Consider the following 20,176-nt stretch of genomic DNA (forward strand, 5'->3'; position numbering starts at 1 on the left):
TTAAGGATTAGAGAATTTGTGGAGTTTGTAGTCTGGTTGACAGCAGTTTACAGCTTATTAGGTGGTAAAGTTGGCAGGGGGGGATCGTGACCTCTTGAGGGGAGAGGATTTGGAAGCTCTGTGTTAAGGCGATGAAGCTTTTTGAGTGGATGGTGCGTCTTCCAAAAGCTGTGCGGTGGGGACCAGGTGTGTCTCACCCTCCGGTCATACCTCCTCAGTCTTGCCAACCTCAAAGCCTGCCTGCGTTTGGTAAGAGAGCACCTTTTTGTACGTTAAGATGACCTCTGCTGCACGGCATGCCTCTTTGTACCTTTCTGTAGTGCTGGGAAGGAAGCTGTGCTGACGTTTTCCTTGATGTGAGATGTGAGTCCGCAAATACAAAAGTCATTGTTATAAACCTTCACGAAGGCACGTTTACAAGAAAGAAGTAATTGAGGAATGGAAGAAGGGAGGGCTTGGGCTCTGTCGTGCTGCTGAAGTTACCTTGAGTTGTTTTGCTAACACTCAACCTTCTGACGAGAACGCAGTAACTGTTCCACTCAGGCTTGTTCCTGGAGGTGAGGTTGTTTGCTCTGTGGAGGCACTGACACATGCGTCCAGCTGTCTCACCAGCTGCTCTCTAACCAGTCGTAGTGGGAACACATTGCTTAGGATAATGAATAAGAAGCTGTTCATGGTGGTTTTTGAGACTTCACATGAAAATGGGCTGTAAACAAACGTAATGGTTACATTCCACTTCAATGGAAGTCTTCAGATTGAGCCAGTGCCTCTTCTCATTGCACTGTATTCAGATTGGGGATGCTTCTGTGTAGGGGGATAAAAAGAGGAGTTTTCCTCTGGTCAGAGAATATCAAGATGTACCTTGGTAGACCTAGAGTATAATGTTGACATAAGAAATTTATATTTTGGCACTCTTGTGTGCCTGCTTGGTCCCCTCCCCTTCCTTTGGCAGGTGGTGTACTTAGTGCTTCTCATTTGGGCAGTCAAATGGCAGTGGTAGAGGCCTCTCATTGTCTGACTTTTTGTTTTTTCCAAGTAACTTCCAGTGCTAAAAACAATAGAAAAACACCTTCATCCTGTACTTGGCACTCTTCTGCACATTGCTCCCCAGGTTTTTCTTCTGCTTACACATGGGTTTCCCAGGTAGCCCAATTTCTGCCTTGCTGTGAGCCTCGGTGTGAGGTTGTAGGCACTGAGTGGTACTGTTGGTGCTCTTGGGGTTTTGTTTGCTGTGCTTGCTGCGTGCTCTGCAGACCCAGACAACTGCGTGTGCTGTTACCGTTGATTTATTGGGATCTTCACCTGTCGCAGCACTTAGGCACTGTAGTAAAACTCTTGATAGTGAGTTAGAAATGCAGTCTCCTCTTTTGATGTTTGTTTTTTACTTTATAGTAGAGCCTTTCCACATGGGGAAGCAGGTGCCCAGTGAGTGAAGAAGGTGTGAATTCACAGCACTTACCTTTCACATTTCCTACTTGTGTGGGAGCTTTGGTGCTGCTAGGACTGGCCTAGCTTTTCTCCACTTTGATGCCAGCATCAAAACAAGATGTAGCCACGTGGCTACATGGCTTTCATGAGCCCAGTGCTTCCCATCATATCCCCAGTGGAGTCCTGTATCGCTGTGGGGAACAAACAAGAGGCTTGCAAATACCTCCCTCTTCTTCAAGGTTTCTTTTTCACTCTTGCTCCCCTGCTGCCATTGCTAATCTGGATGTATTGCAGAAGTACTGGTTTTGCTTCTGTGTCCGATGTTGATCATTTATTTCAGTGAAATTTCAAAGTAGTAGTGCTTTAATTAACCTCTCCAAATGTATGGTGTAACCGTGACTTCTTGTATAACACCAGAATAACACTTTTCCCACCACAAGTGGAAGCAGCCACTTTGCTTTGAGGATCCTGTGGAGGAGGCTAGACTTAGGGAAGGAGGAGATCCCAAAAAGACAGTTCTTCCTTGGAACAGCAGCTGTTACTGCTGTTGCCTTACTGGTGAGAAATCTTAGCAACTTGCAGCCCAAGGGCTAAGCTCAGCATTTACACCATTGCCCTGCAAAGCACTTCCATGAACATTGGCATTTCTCACTGGAGTGTCTTAGCTCTTCTCACAAAGCCTCATAAATGCAACGAACCCCAGACCAGGCGTCACAGCAAGCTGCAGAACTATCACCAGTCTTCCCTTTGTCCCAGTCTGCCCTGAGGTGGTTATTTTTTTTTTCTCTCCTGTGTGTTTTGACGGCCAGGAATGAGCAGGCATGCCCTAAATCTTCTGATCTCTAGGATGCCCCTCTGCATTCACACTTGTGACATCTGTCTCATCAGTGAAAAATAGTAAGTGAAGGTGGAAGATGAAAACCATAACTACGCTTTTTGTACTCGGCCGTTTCTCTGAATCCTTCAGCCCACTCTCTGGTTTTGGAAAGCACCTTTTAGTGTGGTACAGTGAGTCAAACTGAATTGATTATCTCTGCCAGAGAAATCAAAGATACCCTGTGCCCCCTGCCACCTAAAATATCCACAGGTATTTCTGAGGGAAAAGATGTCATCTAAGTAGTCATCCGTTATACAGGCTCCACTCTGCCTAGCTTTGACTCCAGTGCTAGTGTTTCACTCCACTTGTTTTGAAAGGAATTGAGTTGATAGATATCCCTAGGGATTTTCTATGTTTGGGTTTGTTTCTTTGTTCTTTGGTGGTGGTTTTTTTTTTTTTTTTTAATTGTTCTGCTCTGAAAGAAGTGGAGGAGAAGTGAAAATGAGGAAGAAGTGAGAACCCACTATTATGCCTCTACTCAGTAAGAATGTTTCATTTTCCTAGCACATCTTTAAGAAATTTAGTGTGCGCGTGTCTATTAATCCAGCAAACCCCGGAATATTTGGGGTATTTCATTATCACCTGAAGATCAAATCATATTATTTTGACTTGTACTTCTCATAATACAAAGCTCATGATGTGGTTTGTAATGCTTGAGTCCTCTGACTTGTGTTTTATAGGTACAGTTTGTTTCTGACAGCTAATGAATTACTTTTGTTGGCTTTTTAGACGAGACAAGCTATGGATTTGCATGGAGTTCTGCGGAGGTGGCTCTTTACAAGATATTTATCATGGTATGCCAAGACTGTAATTCCTTAAAAGCTAAGTAAAGCTTGTTTTAAAAAATGGAGATGATTACAGTGTTTTGAAATCAAAGAGGATGAATCTTAAATTTAGTATCCATAATAATCCACTGAAGGTCAGTTTTAGCTTACTTGGGTATTTACGTAATTGGTTGTTTTTGTGAAACACAATGAGCTATAGTGGGGTGGATTTTTTGAGCAACAGAAGTTCCTTCCTTCCTTCATCAGATCATATACCAATCACTACTTTTCTAAGACTGTAAAATTAGACACTGTTGTATAGGTTTTTTTTTTAAAAAAAAGCTTGTATCCCAGTGCGCTGCCTTACTTCATAGCTGTTTTGGGTTTGAGCTTTTGAACTTTGCTTTAATATAATCAATACCGCTGCCTACGGATACTTAGATAAATGGATTGATGAACATGGATGCTCTTGTCCTTTTGACCTTATGTATGTTTGTATTGCGGTATTGCCAAAAGGGCCTTTTTTACGCATGACCTGTGAGAAGCAGAAGTGACCTAGATATTTGCTTTAGGCTTATGAGTGGTCAGAGAAACAAGGAGTGTGTGTAAATCTATTGCATGAAGTCAAGACCAGTTGATTGCTGGTTTTCAAGAGACAAAATCAGTTTTAAGGGATTTTTATTGCCCTGGCAATAGGACTTGTTTAGGAAAAGACTGTGTCACAAACAAGTATTGGCTCCTGTGGTTTTCAGGTGATGTTTTTCAGGCAGGAAATCTATCCAGATTCTACACCGTGAAGATTTTCTATGTTAGGTTCTTCACATCCTTCTCGTGCATAAACAGCTTGCACGTGTTTTTACGTTTAACTTGGGTGCAGTTAACGAGACACCAATTCACAAATTCACACTGCGTTCATGGTGCTGTCGTTTGAGTGTGGCCTTGTTGATTCCTGATATCTTCACCAGTGATCAACATCAGAGCACCGTGCCTGATAGGCTTTGTTTTGTGGAACACCTGTAGAGTAGGAAATGAGCTCATGTTGCTTAAATGCCTGAGCAGATGTCCTACAGGAGCCATTTCCTATTGCAGCTGATTTTTTGGCTTCTTTGCTAGTAGCTAGAGTGAAAGGTTCTTTTCCGATCTTAATCATGTTCCAATTTTTTATTCCAATTGAACCAATTAAATCTCAAGTAAAATAAGCAGTTTAATTTAATTAGCCTTCAGTTTCTCAAAATAAACATGGGTTTTGAAGAAGCTAAGTAGTTAGGTGCTTAAATCTTATTTAATTTTTAACTCCCAGCTCCTTTGCAAAGCCCCATCCAACTTTTCTGTTTGCAAGCTTCTCAGGTTTTGCAGAGAAAATAGCGAGGACTGCTGGTCTGGTCATAAAACCTTGTAATTTTGGGATCAAAGTCTGGTGACTGGGGACAGTCACAGGCTGTTCCTTGCTTGTGGTTCAGTGTTTGGTTTATGTATTTGTTCCAAATGCAATTGTTTTCATTTAAGAGAGTTGAGTGAAGGTGAACTATGGAGGGAGGAGAGGAAGACTCTTGGAAAGCTGCAGAGACTCCTCAGAGGAGTGTGAGGAGGTGCCCAGGGTGGCAGGCCCAGGAGCAATAATGCTGACAGCTCGTGCAGAAAAGGGACGAGGAGGTCGTGTGGCTGCAGGGAGGTTAGGAGTAGAGAGCAGGTCCCACAGCAGCAGGAAGGATGGGAGGAGAGAGCAGGTTGCAAAGGGTGGAAGGAACTTCGTGGAGCGCAAAGGGGCCTGAGCTCAGCTCTGAGTCACTCAGTTGGAAGTCCTGGACACAATGGGTTTGTGCAAGGGAAAGAGTTGTGCTTAAATCACTGCTTCTGTTTGTTTTTTTCCCCTCCTAGTTGCTTTGAGATATATCCATGTACCAAGTAACTCATTTCCATTCCGATAGGGCTAGACACTTCTTGAGCTATAAAAACCTTCTGGTAGTATTTGGGATGCTCCATCTGAGGGAAAGCCGAAGCACTTTCACTTGGATAATCTTACTGATGTAAGATCCTATCAGTGTGAATATAAAGTAATTGAGGTTTGGGAAGGACAGTATCTCATCTGATTTTGAGCTTTATTCATTCTTTTTCTTTCCATTTCAGTGACTGGACCACTCTCAGAACAGCAGATTGCCTATGTTAGCAGAGAAACACTACAGGTAGTGTATTCTAAGGCTCTTGTGGTTGTATACAGTTCACATTTAATGTAAAAATATCAAAATCTAGAAGCAGAAGCTCCAAACGCACATCATACCATGGAAGTGCAGTGTTTGGAGCGTTTAACATTTTTCCCAGCCTCCTGAGGAAGTCCTTTATTATAGCCCAGAACTGGTTCATATAATTGCATAACCCCAAATTATCCTGGATGATTTGAGGGAAAATTGACATCTACTTTCTGCTGTTATTTTTTCTAAGGGCTGTGGGGTGGGGGGGAGGAGTCTATTTGTCTATATTTGTAATACAAGCTAGTTATTGCAGGCTGGAAGGAAAACTTTTAAAGCCAGTTTTGCATATCTGATCGTTGATCTGTGCCAAAAAGAAAATGGAAAAAAGAATGCCTTTGTACTTGAGATGTTCCAATTAAGGTCATTAGCCTCTCCTCGTGGTCATGCTAGCTTTCATATGTCTTTCCTAAATTAAATGTTAAGCTCACCACTAAAACTTCATGAGGACCAGCTTTTTTTGTTGTGTCTTCTCTCCATGTGAGAGAGCAGCTCTTGGCTTCCACTGAATGCGAAGCTCTTGAATGCCATCGGTTGAGAGCTGTTGCCTCTCACAAACACTCTCTCAAGATAGCTCTGTCCCCGAGCCAGCTCTCTTGCATGCCACTGACCATTTCTCTGCACTATGCCAGAGGTTGCTGACTTTGAAGATGTGACTTCTTTTTTTCTTACAATGAAGCCTTGGCTTACCTGGCATGTGGGAGTGTTTTGATATTTGAATTTTTAATCCCTCTTGTTCTTCGCAGAGTGTGGAGAAGTGTTTTAATAATCTAGAATTTAATTTGTGAATTTTTTATTGTTTGAGAAGACTTTTGGCCAGTATGTGTAAATTGATTATTAGAAGGAACTGTGCTACTTTGTGTTTATTTTCTAAGTGTTATCAATGGATGCTTTTTTTTGTTTGTTTATTTTACAGTTGTCTGTAACTGCATGCTTATGCCACACTCTGACCAAATATGATGTTTATAGTTTCTGGTGTCTTGTTGTAGTTAATGATCTAGCAGTCACTCTTTCTAGTGAAAAATCAAAGAATATAGTCCATCTGTCCAAGGAATTTGCCAATGTTAATTTTGCCATCAGTTTCCTTGACTCTGGAGTTTCATGTGAATGCATGAAGTTAGCTTTTGATGTCCATATTTAGGATGATGTATATATTTATGGATCCATATAATATGGATGATGTCCATATTTAGGATGAAGTATGATGTCCATACTTCAAGGTCTCAAGCACCAAGTCATGTAAGCAAGCATTTCCCCATTTGGGTGTAGTTAGGACCATCCATGAAAATGATGATAATTGAAAACAATTCTCATTTCTTTTTGAAATCCGTTATGTGATGTCTTGCATGAGCAGCTGGAGGGGGAAACAAAGTTTGTCCTGACATGGCTATCTGCAGTGAAATGTAGTCCTTGTGGAGGTTCATGACCGCACAGCCACACGGATGTTTACCTGCAGTTTGCCCTGTGGAAGAGAATTTTAAAGATAAGCCTGGAGCGTCAAAAACAATGACATCTGAATCCTCTTGAAGGGTTTCAGCTTCATTAGTATTCTTCCAGATCATTTCAAATTTCTAACCCGTATCAAGGCACTGAGTCCTAAAATGCTGTGGTGCCCTGATGGAGACCTAGAAGGACAGCCCAATAATTTCCCTTCCTGCAGAAATGCATGAATTAGGGTTGAACTCTGGTTTTAGCCCTGGGGTGTTGCCTGCTAGCATGGTTCTGGAGTTAATTGAAGCCTGTAATGATATACGAGATCTCTGCATTAGGTATCCAGTGAGCAGACTGTTGAATAGAGCAGCGTTAGGCAATTTAAAACTAATTAACTTGGTCTAGAAAGGTGACAGTTAACATGTCCGGGGGAAACTTTGAATAGAAAATATTTGGCTCTCAATAGACTGGTAGCTGGCATTCTTTCGTCCAACCTGTGTTTAGCTGTTACCCTACTGTGTGTATTGAATTTGCAAGTGCATTTAAGATAGACTGAAGTGAAAGAATTTTCTTCAAACAGAAAGTCATTTAGATGACTGAAATGGATCCTAAGTACGTTTGTTGATTAAATAAGAAATGCATATGAAGTGAAAAATGTTGGACTAACTTATTATGTAAATATTTTATGCAGGGATTATATTACCTTCACAGTAAAGGAAAAATGCACAGAGACATAAAGGTAAGTAAAAACTGAATGGAATGTGTGTTTTTGTAGTAGCCTACACCATCACCTCTTAAGGGTCTTTATGGTTACACAACAGTTTTGGAAATCGTCTTTATAAGGTTTTTCTGTTTATTTATATATATATATATATATATATATATATATATATATATTTTACCCAGCAGAAATTAAAAACTTGAATATGCATGGAAACAGTTTGTTCTTTTGACTGGAACCACACACACATTTAGTCCAGGGCTGCAGGATTTCAGCATCAGCCATGCTCCAGAACGGCACGTGTTCAGCTGGCCCTGGGCGTGTGCTTTGTGCAGAAGCAAAGGCTCGGTGTTCTCCCCACCTTTCCAAGAAGCTCGAAGTACCCTTCCGGCTGAACCAGCGAGTAAACAGCTGTTGCTTTGGCTTCTTGCCTCTTTTCTGGGGAGCAGATTGCAGGGCAGCGGCTGCCGTTCTGCACGGTTCTTGCCCCGACTACTTGCTTCTCCTCCCTCACATACTAAAATTAGAGAGGGTACCATGAATCAGGGCTCTTAGCACCGACTTAGTTAAAACTTCACCTCTACAGAGCTGTATCAATGGCAGCTTGCTCATACTAGTATACTCCCTGGTAATAGTTTCCTTCTGATACTTCCTGTTGACTTTTTGTCCTTGGAGTTTTATTACCTGCTATTTGCCTTTCTAAACTCTTCCTTGCGCAGTCTCTGGCTTAAACTTGGCAGGCTTCCCTCCTGGAAATCAGACAGTGAATTGCTGGGCTCCTCTGTGTTGCGCATGTGATTTTTGTTGTTGTTTAGTTGTTTTCCCTGTTGTTGTTGTTTTGTGTGTGTTTTTTTTTTTTTTCTTTGAAAACTAGGGATACAGTTTATATAGTAGCTTTAACTGGAGGTGCATTCTCACTGACTGCAGGAGAATATTTGGGTTTTGAGCAATGGTGAAAATCGTTTTTAAATGAAAGATTAATTTGGACACTAAACTTGAAAGTTTTTCATCATACTTCCCAAGCATTATTTCTCATCCTATGAGGATGCAGTGGATATATATTCATTTCTAAACAGAACTGTTCTGATAAAACCACTTGGAATGCTTACAGTGAGGTTTTTTGTTGCTTTTTTTTTTTTTTTTTACAAGCTGTTCCCATGAGCGTGGAAAAATACTATTTTCATCTGCAGATCTCTTGACTACTGAGTTATGTTTGCTTTCCTCAGTAGTTAAGTTATGTATTTAGAGTATCTGTCCTGTTAGTCTTGAAAGGTGGACAAGGTCAAGAGCATGTTAGCCAGGCTGTTACGCTATTTACCTAGCTCCATTTATAAGGCTCATTTACTGTACTTGTGCAGGATTTGCCAAAATGAGTTGTGTGGCTGGAGTAGGACTGCAGGTCTGATTTCTTCCCAGTGAAAACCCCTTCCCGTATATAAATGATGTTTGGAAAGCCCTATGTGCTGTGCCTCTCTGCCCGGTTTATGGGCAGCACTGACATTCGTGGCTCTGTTCAGCTTTGCTTAGCCATCTCCAACCTTCGCTCAGTTCTGCTTGTAACTGGTTTCCTTCTTCCAATCAGGTTTGTTCACAGTCCTTTTTATGTGGTAATTTTATGGTGTCAGCTGCCGCTTGGGGTTGGTTTTGATTATTGAGCTGATTATTGAAGTGGTGCACATAGCCCCACAGCAGTGAGCGCTTACAATCGAGCACCAACAGAATCTCTGCTGCAGAAAGATGGAAATAGTTGTGTAAAACACTTGAATATCAAGGGAGGTCCTTAAGGCTATAATTATCATGGCTCTCAGATGAGAGAAACCCAGCCCCTGCATATGAAAAGAAAATCAAATTACTTCCGCCGTGACCTTTAGAGTTCCTATTTCCTTTCAATCACTGTAAATAGAAAAAAGAAAGTAAGAATTCATCCGCATAGGCAAATGATCATAATTCTGCTCTTGGAGAGGGCTTCGTGTACAATGGGAAACTTTGTAATACCATAGACTAGAGAATACTAAACTTGAAATTCATGAGAAACCCTGTGTATGTAAGTTCCTTTATATCACAGAATGGCAAGTAGATAATTTCAGATACATTTCCTTGAACATGCAATTCTTGATTTATCTTTTGACCCCGTATTTGCCATTAGATCTCACAAAAAGATTTTTTTTTAATATAATATCAGGGAAATCTGCATGTTTTAATTGAAGTGCACTTTTTTCTTTTAAGGGAGCAAACATTCTTTTAACGGATAATGGACATGTAAAGTTAGGTAAGTAAATGAAAATCTGTTGAGCTGTAAATCGTATGTGCAGTCTAAATTGTGTGCAGTCTAAGCAGTCTTTTTGTTTAATTAGGTAAGGAATTAATGAATGTTAGAATTCGTTTTCTCTTGCTGATAATATCTCATTCAGCACCATCATATTAATGTCTTCAGAGTAATTGGAGTGTGGTTTTGGAACACTGACGTGAAACATTCTGATGTTGTATGGGAGATGTAAAAAATCATATCCCAGGACTTTTATAAACTGAGCCTTTTTCTTCCTTGTGTTGATAAGAGGAACGTGTTTGTGTGCAGCCTGCATATTTCTTAGGCGACTAAGAGGGGTTGACCAAAAGAATTTGAGAATCACCAAGCTTCCGTTATTTGCTGTTGTTACTTATTTTTTTTGTTAAATATTTCCGGTATGTTTAGCAAACTCTTAAAAGTGAAGAAACCAAACTGTCATGGTCATAAACAGTGAATTGCATCAGATCAGTTATTAACTCTTTGTTCTTATTTTTATATAGCGGATTTTGGAGTATCTGCGCAGATAACAGCTACAATTGCCAAAAGGAAATCATTTATTGGCACCCCATATTGGTAACTATGTTTTTAATTGCTTGTTAATATAATAGTAATGAACATAATACTATTGAAAATCTTATGTTAAAAGCATGCTATGTCTTTCTGACTAATCACTAAAAGCTCTCTGATTTTCATGGAATCATGTCTGGTTTTGTGCTACATCCTGAATTAGCTGAGCATCAGAAAAAAAAACATTCAAATACCTTGAAAAACTTAAATATTGTCTGTGTTCTGCTGTTACTATTGACCAGTGGATCTTAGTTTAGTCTGATTTTAAATCTGTCTGCGGTCTTGTTTTTAACTCTGATCTTAAATTTTTTTCTTCCCCAATATCCATTTTGGTGTCTTGGGTTACTTCCCTTTTATGCCAGACCTGTTTTTTTCCTGCAACTCTTCAGCTGGTAATGAGTTTCATTTGTTTGTCTCTGCAGATTCTTTTGCCACTTGTGAAATGTTTTCTCTAAGACTTCTGTTTGTTTATTTTTAGGCATATCAGGCAAAAAACAAAGCAAAACACCACCACAACAAAAAATGATAGAAAAGAAGCTTAAGTTTGAGTTCAGTCTGTACTGTGTCTTATTCTTTCCTCAGTCAACTAGTTTGCATAATTTATCTTCTCCTAAAGTTAAGGTTTTTCCTTTTTTTTTCTTTCTCTCTTTGTACTGGATGTGGTTCCCTTTTTGCCTTGAAGTAAACGATGCACATTCTTCACTGTAAAATAGCACTTCTGTACATTTCCTAGACAGATATTGCAAGTTCTATTGTGTGACAGCATAGTATTTATGAGAAAAATGTATGTACAAAAAAAAAAAGCTACATTCAAGTATGCAGTCTTGAAATAGACTCAAGCACAGCATTTTTAGCATTTTTTTGTAGCATAAGTCACGCCAAGGCACAGATTCACTTCCCTTCCTAAGCAGTGCAAACACCCATCGGTCATGATTGTGTAATTGCACTGTGGCTCTGTTTCCTGACTGAGATGTCTGGGGTGACTTCAGTCCTGACCTGTGTCGCTGTGAAACTTCCAAACTGGGCCATGCTTCTCAAGTGACACGCCATAACCTTAAACAATAACTATGAAAGCATTACATGGTTAAATACTGACGAAAAGCACCAGTTTGTCTTTGGAAGTCATCTCAGATTTGGGGAGTAGAAGCGAGGAAGCAAAGCTTGAGGCTGTGGAGAAGATTTAGCTGTAAGCAGTGTGAAGATTTGAGCAATCGTTAGAGGTATGGGCAGAAAAGGACAACGTGGGAGAGACGTGAAAGGCAAAACTGCTGTGCAGTGTCTTCAGTTCTAGTAATCCCACTATTTACCCTTGTGTTCCTTCTCCTCCATGTCTTTGTAAAGTTAATGTTTCCCCTATGCACTGCTAACTCCTTCTTTAGTATCTTCCTTTTTTGATTACTTTTTTATTGAACTCTAATGTAAGTATATGTAGATATAGTTTAGGCCAACCGTGAAATAAATCATACCACAAAAATCTGATGTTGCCTTCAAATCTGCAGTTAAAAACACACCTGTGTTTTAAATATTACATCATTTGAAATGTCTCTAAGTAATGCTGTCTGCTGCTTTACTGTAGCACTCACTAAGTGACGTTCTTCTGTCTTATCTGTGTTGTGTTGCATTTCTTATTCCACTGGTCCTTTCCAGGTGATCTGGGCTAATGAAGTTCAAAGCTTAAAAACTTCAACACTTGACATCCGATATGGCTATATCAATCAGATCCATAGTTTGCTTTGGCAATCCAAAGCATGCCACAATTCCTAGAGAATTGTTTTATTTAGGTATTCTTATTTGTGTTGATTATGCTTGTAAAATTTTTCCCCCTGAAGATCTGAATCTGCTTTGTAGACTTAAATGAGCTCCTTTGACATAACAGCAAAGCAGGTTTTACAAACAAGAAGTTCTCTGCAGAACTGACATTAAGTCTTCAGGCTTTATGCTTTTAGGAGAGAAGAAAGCTTCTCTTCTTCATTGCATTTCTAGTTAGAGTTTTTCTCTTCGAAGTCATGTGATTACTTTCTGGGCCATGTGGATATTTGGGTGGTGTTTGGATTTTATTCTAGTTTGGTTGTCCACTGGTAGTTCCCTGTGCTCCTGCACAAGAATGTTTTCATCCACTTCCTTCCTGGAAGATAATAGAGGAGAACTGAATCATTGCTACAATGAGGGAGGGATCCTAATGTGGGAATTGTTTGCCTATCACTACTTTCAGATGAATAAACAAGTACCATGGTGTTTATTCATTTGGAAAAAAGAAACTAGGGAAAAACTTGACATAGTTTTGTGGACTACAGGTTAAAATTTAGAAGTTCAAAATCAAGAAATGTATGTATGATGTACCTTTACACGTACATGCATGCATGTATGTATATGTACATACACAGAAAAATATATATATGCTGTGTATTAAATAAGATCTATGGGGATATAAAAAAACATGCTGCTGCATACAGAATGTTTAATTTGTGATGGAAAGTGTATCTAAACCAAGACATCTTCCCTCATTTAGGATGGCACCAGAAGTTGCTGCAGTGGAAAGAAAAGGTGGCTATAACCAACTCTGTGATCTGTGGGCAGTTGGAATAACTGCTATAGAGCTTGCTGAACTTCAGCCTCCAATGTTTGACCTACATCCAATGAGGTTAGCAAGGGGTTAAAGCTCGGTGTATAAATGCAGCTTTATAAATGATCTGTTTAGATAAGCTGGCTGTGTGTGCTTCTGGTGTTTGGGGCTACTGCAAAGATGTTGGGTTGTAGCAGTCCTAAGAACTCTTTTTGGTGCGTAAATATGTGGTGGTGTCCTGGTAGCATCTCTTAAACTGATGGGCTTCTTACTGCCAACAAAATGATGTATTTACTAATCTGTCTCGTGTGTGTGCGTGTGTGTATCCATCTCACAATGTAAACCAGAGAAATACTGTCTTTTTTTTTTTTTCAGAGCACTTTTTCTAATGACGAAAAGCAACTTCCAGCCTCCTAAATTAAAGGACAAAATGAAATGGTAAGCACTTCAACATTTCAGTAGATTAGAATCCATTGTCCAGCAAAATACATGATTCTAATGTTTACCATTTCATTTTACAGGTCCAATAGTTTCCATCACTTTGTGAAAATGGCACTTACAAAAAATCCTAAGAAAAGGCCTACAGCTGAAAAGTTACTACAGGTAAAATTTGTGTGATTTTTTTTTAATTTGTTTTTGAATTTATAAAATTAAAATGTGTTTATTATGACTGATTAGTATTTTAATGTGTTTTTTCCTTCTGTCTTTCAGCATCCTTTTGTTACTCAGCCACTAAATAGAAGTCTTGCTATTGAACTTTTGGATAAAATGAATAATCCTGATCATTCCACTTACCATGACTTTGATGATGACGATCCTGAGGTAGGAATACGTTTTAACCATAGAATCAGCTTGAGTTTTTGTTTGCCAACAAAACTAGTTGATGAGATACTCAATTATTTTTTGTTGAGCCACAGAAATGTGATCTCAGAATGGTCTGCAGGGTTTTGTTCACTTCAGTTTATTCTCTTGTTCCATGTGTAGACTTGTGATGCTTACCAGACCCTTACCAAAATTCATTGTGTTTGAGGGAGAGAAGATTAAAGAAAGATGTAAACATTTTAATCTTATTTGTTGTCCTTCCACATTTTATGGTGCAAAAGTAAATGTGGACTCCTCCAGTCCTGCATTATCATGCGCCCTGCTTTCTGTTTCTTCATGAAAATGTCTTTATCTGCAAAGAACGCATTCATAAAATCACTTTATATCCATATATAACTTGTTTCTTTGCTTTTAATCTACTGTCTCAGCAACTTTCCTACTAGAATAATGATTCTGTAGTTGTTTTTGTCAACTGTTTTGCTGTGTTTCTTGCAGGTTTTATTTTCTATCTTAGAATATGAGACTTGATTTCCCTCACGATTTTATCAAATGCAAAGTCTGGTTTTCTGCTTTAACAGTAGATTAAAAATATCATGCTTATGTAAGGTGATAAACAGCACAGGACTGAAGTGATTCTTAAGAGAAGACATATTTTGTTATTGCATCCTGTCAACATACTTAATTGTATCTTAGTGAAGACTTCCCAGATGTACACAGTTCCTTAAGTAATTACCTCTTAAGGGGAAAAGAAATCCTTTAGGCACAAATCGACTCATTTATTGCATATTTTTGTGCTTTGTGTGTATTGCGTATTTTTTTTTTAAATAGGGATAAACTAGTCTAAAAATGTCTTCAAATGAATATAGGCCTAAAAAAGCATCTACTTTAAGATACCCACTTTCAGATTTTGAAAGTTAAATGAGGTTTTGTAGTTTCTGTAGAATCAAAGACAAGTTGACATGCACTGAATCTGCTTCTTCCTTCCTTAGAAGTTGAAATAAATATCTGGAAAGAAGCGAAACTAAAATCTGTTTTTTATTGCGGAGTGCAATGTTTAAGTGGGGAAGGAGAGGAAGGCATAAAGATTGCATAGTCAGTACTCTTAAAAGCAATTCCAAGTAGTCAAGCTGTGTAAAATAAATCTAACTAAGTTTTATTTAATTTATTTAATTTAAAGATGCAAGAAAGTCCTTAATGTGTTTGACTCTCCCAAGAGAAAAGTTTCTGATTCTTTACGTCTCTGTCAGGAGACAGCACCGAGGAACTCAGTTCTGCTCTTTGCCATAAGCTGTGAGGATCAGGTGGTGTTCTTTACCTTACTGTCTGTTCAGTGATGGTAGACAACTAGGAGGCCCCCATAAAGTAGTATTTCTGTAGAAACCAGAAAAACAAGACTTTCATAAGCTGTCATAAGAAGTAAGATAGCTGTTTTCAGTGTGCTTTATGTTAGGTAAGTGTTTGGGTCAGACTAGCTTGCACAGAGTAGCTTTCCTGGAAATTGTACTGAATCATTGATGTGCCATTTCCCCGTGTCACTTTTACATATTTTCCAGTAAGAATGTGTCTTTATTCTGGGCCACTCAGCTGGAGAACCTCTCTTCTCTTTCTGTCTGGAGTCACTTCAGCACACATTTTATTGACAGTTATCTGTGGCTTTCAAAATAGTATTCATTCTTATGTCCATTCTGGTTTACCTTTAAGAAGTCTCTTCACTTGTCCAACGTATATCACTTGTCAGTTATCCCATCATAATGCCTGGTATCAGGAGAAAGTTATGCCTTGTCTGGGGAGAAAATAAAATAAAAACAGTCTCACAACAGTGATCAGAGAAAAATGCATATTTTCAGCATTTGTAAAGGAGCTGTAAGGGTTGACAGTATTGAGGGGATGAGCAAGTTGTCTTGAATGTCTTCTCAGTTTATTCTTTTGGATGCAAGTTCATTTGTTGTTCACCTTTACGAGGCTTATGTGGGGTTTTTGTTGTGTTCATGGACTTCACAGCTAGACATAATCCAGTTCCCTGCATTCATCACGTGGCCTTGGTCTGTTCAGTGGGCTTCAAATACCATTACCTGTGGCGTTGAATCATCTTCATCAAATAGACAACTTAGATGTCACTTCTAATGTCTGCCCAAACCTCATTACCAGAATACTTTCCAGCAAGGCTTTTAATCAGCCTGCAAAATGAGATTGATAGGGACACTTGGGAAAATGTTTCCTTAAAAAATAAATGAGTGTAGGATCTGCCTCTGCACATAAAGCAGATGATAAATTATCTGATGCATCTTGAACAAGGTCTGTATATCAGGTATCCTGTCACAGATAAAAGTTGTGGTTGACACTGCAGTCATTCCCAAAGAGGGTAAGAAACTTCCGTATTCCTCTTATACATGGTTGAACACACTCCAAGACCTATCTGTTCACAGGCTGGATGGAGATGTTCACCTGAACCTGGGGAATGACCACTCCTTTACTAGTAGCAGACACCCGAATGCATCCACCAAAAATTGAAAGAAGCAACATAGCATGGTACAAACAACTCTGGGGAGGATCTTGAACATTAGATCTGCACCGTGGTTTGTTTTTGTGTGTGTGGTAGTCGGTCACTTCGGTTTTTGTTGGCTTTTGGAGGCACGGGAGCTTTTCTAGCTAGCTGTGGTTTTTGAAGGCAGGCTGCTGCCCACTGATGTTAGCCCTTCACCTGGCCCTTGGAGGTTTTATGGGAGTGCTATTTGTTACTGTTTGGGTAGGATAGTCTGGAGTGTTGTCATAAAGATGAAACAGCGTGTGTGGGGAAATGCAATCAGGTTGTTTGGATGTAATCAGAAAGGTCTCCCGTGGATACAGACAGTATTTGTTTGGCAGCAATACCTGTGACTGTGGCATTTATGTTTTCCTCACTCCAACTAATGGAGCAGCACCTCAGTGGGTTTCTGATTCCAAGACAATTTCCATTTGGGACTCCCTTATGAATAAGGTATTGTAGCTGCTGGCAACTGCCTGTTCCCTTTAATCCTCTTTATTATGCCTGAGTCTTAGCACCCTGTATGTTTTGGGGATGGGATTGTTTGTGAGATCTGTACCATGCTTAACCTTGTGCCCAAATGGCATTTTGTGTTGGCAAGTTAACCTACATTTCGTTGTCCTCGGGCACAATTTGGGTGTCAGCTGCTTCTGTTGTTTAGTTGTCAGCATAGGTCTTTCAAGGTGAATTGCAGACGCTGTCCTCTGACAGAGCGATGAGGATTTGACTACTTCCAGTAATTCTGTTAGCCGAGGAAAAGGAAGTGTGAGGGCGGGTTCTGCACGTAGTACAGTGTGAATATCTGTGAACATCTGTGGCAGGATACAGGGAACTTCGAAAATAATGCTGCGAAGGCAAAAATGCTTTCTACCCGCTCTAAACCTGCCTCCTGATGCTGGCATCGCAAATGTGCACACACCCTGTGCAGGTGGGCAGTGCCTCTCAACCAAGGACTAGACGTAAGCAACCTTTCAGTGCTTAGTGTTTGAAATATTCAAGTGGAAAAAAAGGTTAAACCTTGAACTGCATCCTGAGGTATCTAGAAAGCAATTTTTTAAAGCTCAAAAGAATGCAAAATAGGCAAACCAGAACTGCAGAAGAGGAGGATTGTCACAAGCTCCAAAAATGCAAGCCTCACTGTGAGATGCATTTTCTCTCATGCACCCACAGTTTTGAAGCATATCCAGTTTAAAAAAAGACCGAAGCAAGCATAGAAGTGAGGTGAAGCACTCTGTACGTATGTTTGGCTTGTAATATAAAGCAAGGCAGTTGTCTTTGATGCAAAGAGGATGGGAATAAAGCTTTCAGATAATACTTGAGGGTTAAACAGAGTTGCAGAGCATTTGTGACTTCTTGTGGTATTATACCAGTTAAATTTCTCTAATTGTCATCCCTTCATAGTCAGAAGTTGCCAGGGAATGATGAGTAAAAGCAAACTTAATGATGAGTAAAATGATGCAAACTTAACTTACAAGCATGTCAAATTTCTGACACTACTGTGTCATATTGCCTTCATTAAAAATTGTCTTGCTGCCATATATTCAAGACAGGAACATGGCAAACATACAATTTTCACAGATTACTTGGGAGAAAGTTTAAATATTTTTTTTTTTGAGAGTAAGATTTCATAACAGAGGACATACTGAAAACACAATTAGGATTTCTGTTGCTGATTTTGGGGCCTCATTGTACACATCAGTCAGTTGGTCTTGTATTCTTGCTAAGAAACCTTGTCTTATGGTTTCTTAGAAAACCTGCAGTAGTAGATAGGAAGGAAAAGCAAAACTCCAACAGGATCAAGGAAAAGAAAGCTACGTCTTAAAGTTCATGATGCTTCATCTGGTACAGAAGTAAATGGAAATCCAGGGAAAAATAGAGATGGCCCATACATACGAAGGTGAATTTCTAGAAATGATGGCATCGCTCTTGCCATACAACACAAGGAACTTGCTGTGTGGTACCAGGGATATTGTCTCTTCTGTTCAGCTCTGAAAACCTCAGGCTAACTTGTCATCTATTGAAAGAAACTAACTGATGATGTTTTAGAAATCGGTTTAGATTAAAAACTGGGAAAATATGGTTGTCTGAACAAAGGAAAATCTGCTGGTAAGACTGAGTTAGTACTGCTGCTTATTTTGGATGCTACCAATACTATTAAACTGAAAGGCACAGAAAAGAAATGTTACACGAGCAAAAGTGAATCATAGCCAGTGTTATCTTCATTTGCTCAAATCCAGAGTTTAAAAACCCTTACTCTGAACTTGATGACATTCTCAGAGAAATGTGGAGACACTGTAGCTAAATAATTCTAACTTTAAATAAATATTTATAACTTTAATGTACAAAAAAAGGGAATCTTTATTTTTAGCTTCTGCTTGATTTCCTTTTGATATTATGCTAAAGAAATATGCTAAAAAAATACCATACCATATCAGAATACCATGTTTTAAATGAGTATATGTGGATATTCAAGTATTATTTTTTTCTTCCAGCCTCTTGTGGTGCCTCATAGAATTCATTCAACGAGTAGAAATGTGAGAGAAGAAAAGACACGCTCTGAAATAAACTGTAAGCATGTATAGATGACAACATTATATGTTCTTAAATTAATCATTAATATTCTCTTACAATTTCAACTAGTATTCTGGGTATTTGACACATAGAAACATTTTTATTGGTATGCAGCAAAATAAAAACTTTCATGTCCAGAATGTATCTGCAGGTGAAACAGTGTAATAAATATGTCTAAAATACTTGAATACACACTTTGTCAGCACTTCAGTAAATCTTACTATTGCTTCATCTTAATTGAACAGTACACAGCCTGAGATCTTCTGATAGCTGGTTGGTATAGCCCCATATCTCACTTGGGCAAGGATGTTGAGAGTGATGCCAGATTGTGCCGGGTACCAGAATGGCAAGGAAAGCTTTTTCTTCCTTAATTTAGTGTATTTGTCATGTTTGCTTTTGAATTGAAACAGATATATGAAAATTGGGAAAGGAGAACGTTGATCACCAGCCATTAGAATCACTCCACTCCCAAATCCCCAAGTTTTAGTCATTCCTTTGCTTGAATTAAATCATAGCGTTTTCTTGCAGCTTCAGTTTTCTTTAACTAAAATAGAGGGGAGATGTCTTAGACCTGCCAAAGAGCTCTGAGAAGGTGTGATTAGTTTTCTCCGAACTTCATTCAAGGCTCTTGAGTCCTAATGAGTCTCCCATAATAACACATCCAAAAGTAAATTCGCATAATAGATGTTTTTATAAGCTACAGCTGTACTAGACCTTTAAAGAGGGTACTTTGATGCCCTCCCTGTTCACTGAATCCTTTTCCAGATTGTAGAGCAATTAGGTAGGGTAAATGATGATTTTGCTGCCTTCTGTGATAGAATAGTAGCATGTGTCAAAAGTTTCCATCAGTGAGCATAGAATACGGTCATTAAACCGAATTTATTACATGTGTTAACCTTTGGAGGAAAATTTTGTCTAATTGCTGCTTAACTTAAGTTGTTGTTTTCCTTTTCTCTTCTTTAGTTGGTCAAGTAAAATTTGATCCACCCTTGAGGAAAGAAACAGAGCCACATCATGAATTTGTGAGTAACAAGCAGCGTGTACAATGCACAATACATCATTCCCTGCAAATATCAGTGGAGGAGGGGAAATAAAAGATGCATAGCACGCTTCCTTAGCACTACTAAAATCAGTAGTAATTCTTCCAACAAGGGGGAACATATCGGTCCTAATAATTCAGTGTCATTAGACTGTATGCATCAAGACCCCCTTCTTTGTGGGTTTTTTCAGGTTTGATGTATGTGCTAAGCAACAGCTCTTTGTGGTTTTCCTCTATCCTTTATACCTCATTGCCAAGTATATCATTCCCTTTACTTAGAGTTACAGTTCTAATTGTAGAGTTGCTGTGTGTGTACTCAAATGCTTCTCTCCCTCA

General features: G+C 39.1%; 1 protein-coding gene across 3 annotated transcripts in view; it reads left to right on the forward strand.

Annotated features, from left to right (window-relative positions):
• MAP4K3 (mitogen-activated protein kinase kinase kinase kinase 3) overlaps window positions 1-20,176 on the forward strand; it is a 79,777-nt gene that overhangs the window by 16,306 nt on the left and 43,295 nt on the right. For all 3 annotated transcript variants that reach the window (XM_032183823.1, XM_032183824.1, XM_032183826.1), the window contains exons 4-14: window positions 3,035-3,099; window positions 5,197-5,252; window positions 7,438-7,485; window positions 9,694-9,736; window positions 10,255-10,327; window positions 12,831-12,962; window positions 13,260-13,322; window positions 13,406-13,487; window positions 13,596-13,706; window positions 18,723-18,798; window positions 19,765-19,823. In XM_032183823.1, coding sequence (XP_032039714.1) covers window positions 3,035-3,099; window positions 5,197-5,252; window positions 7,438-7,485; window positions 9,694-9,736; window positions 10,255-10,327; window positions 12,831-12,962; window positions 13,260-13,322; window positions 13,406-13,487; window positions 13,596-13,706; window positions 18,723-18,798; window positions 19,765-19,823 — 808 coding nt within the window. The remainder of the gene's footprint in view (window positions 1-3,034; window positions 3,100-5,196; window positions 5,253-7,437; window positions 7,486-9,693; window positions 9,737-10,254; window positions 10,328-12,830; window positions 12,963-13,259; window positions 13,323-13,405; window positions 13,488-13,595; window positions 13,707-18,722; window positions 18,799-19,764; window positions 19,824-20,176) is intronic.

This window comes from Aythya fuligula, chromosome 3 (assembly GCF_009819795.1).
Source record: "Aythya fuligula isolate bAytFul2 chromosome 3, bAytFul2.pri, whole genome shotgun sequence".
In the NCBI taxonomy this organism is placed as follows: domain Eukaryota; kingdom Metazoa; phylum Chordata; class Aves; order Anseriformes; family Anatidae; genus Aythya; species Aythya fuligula.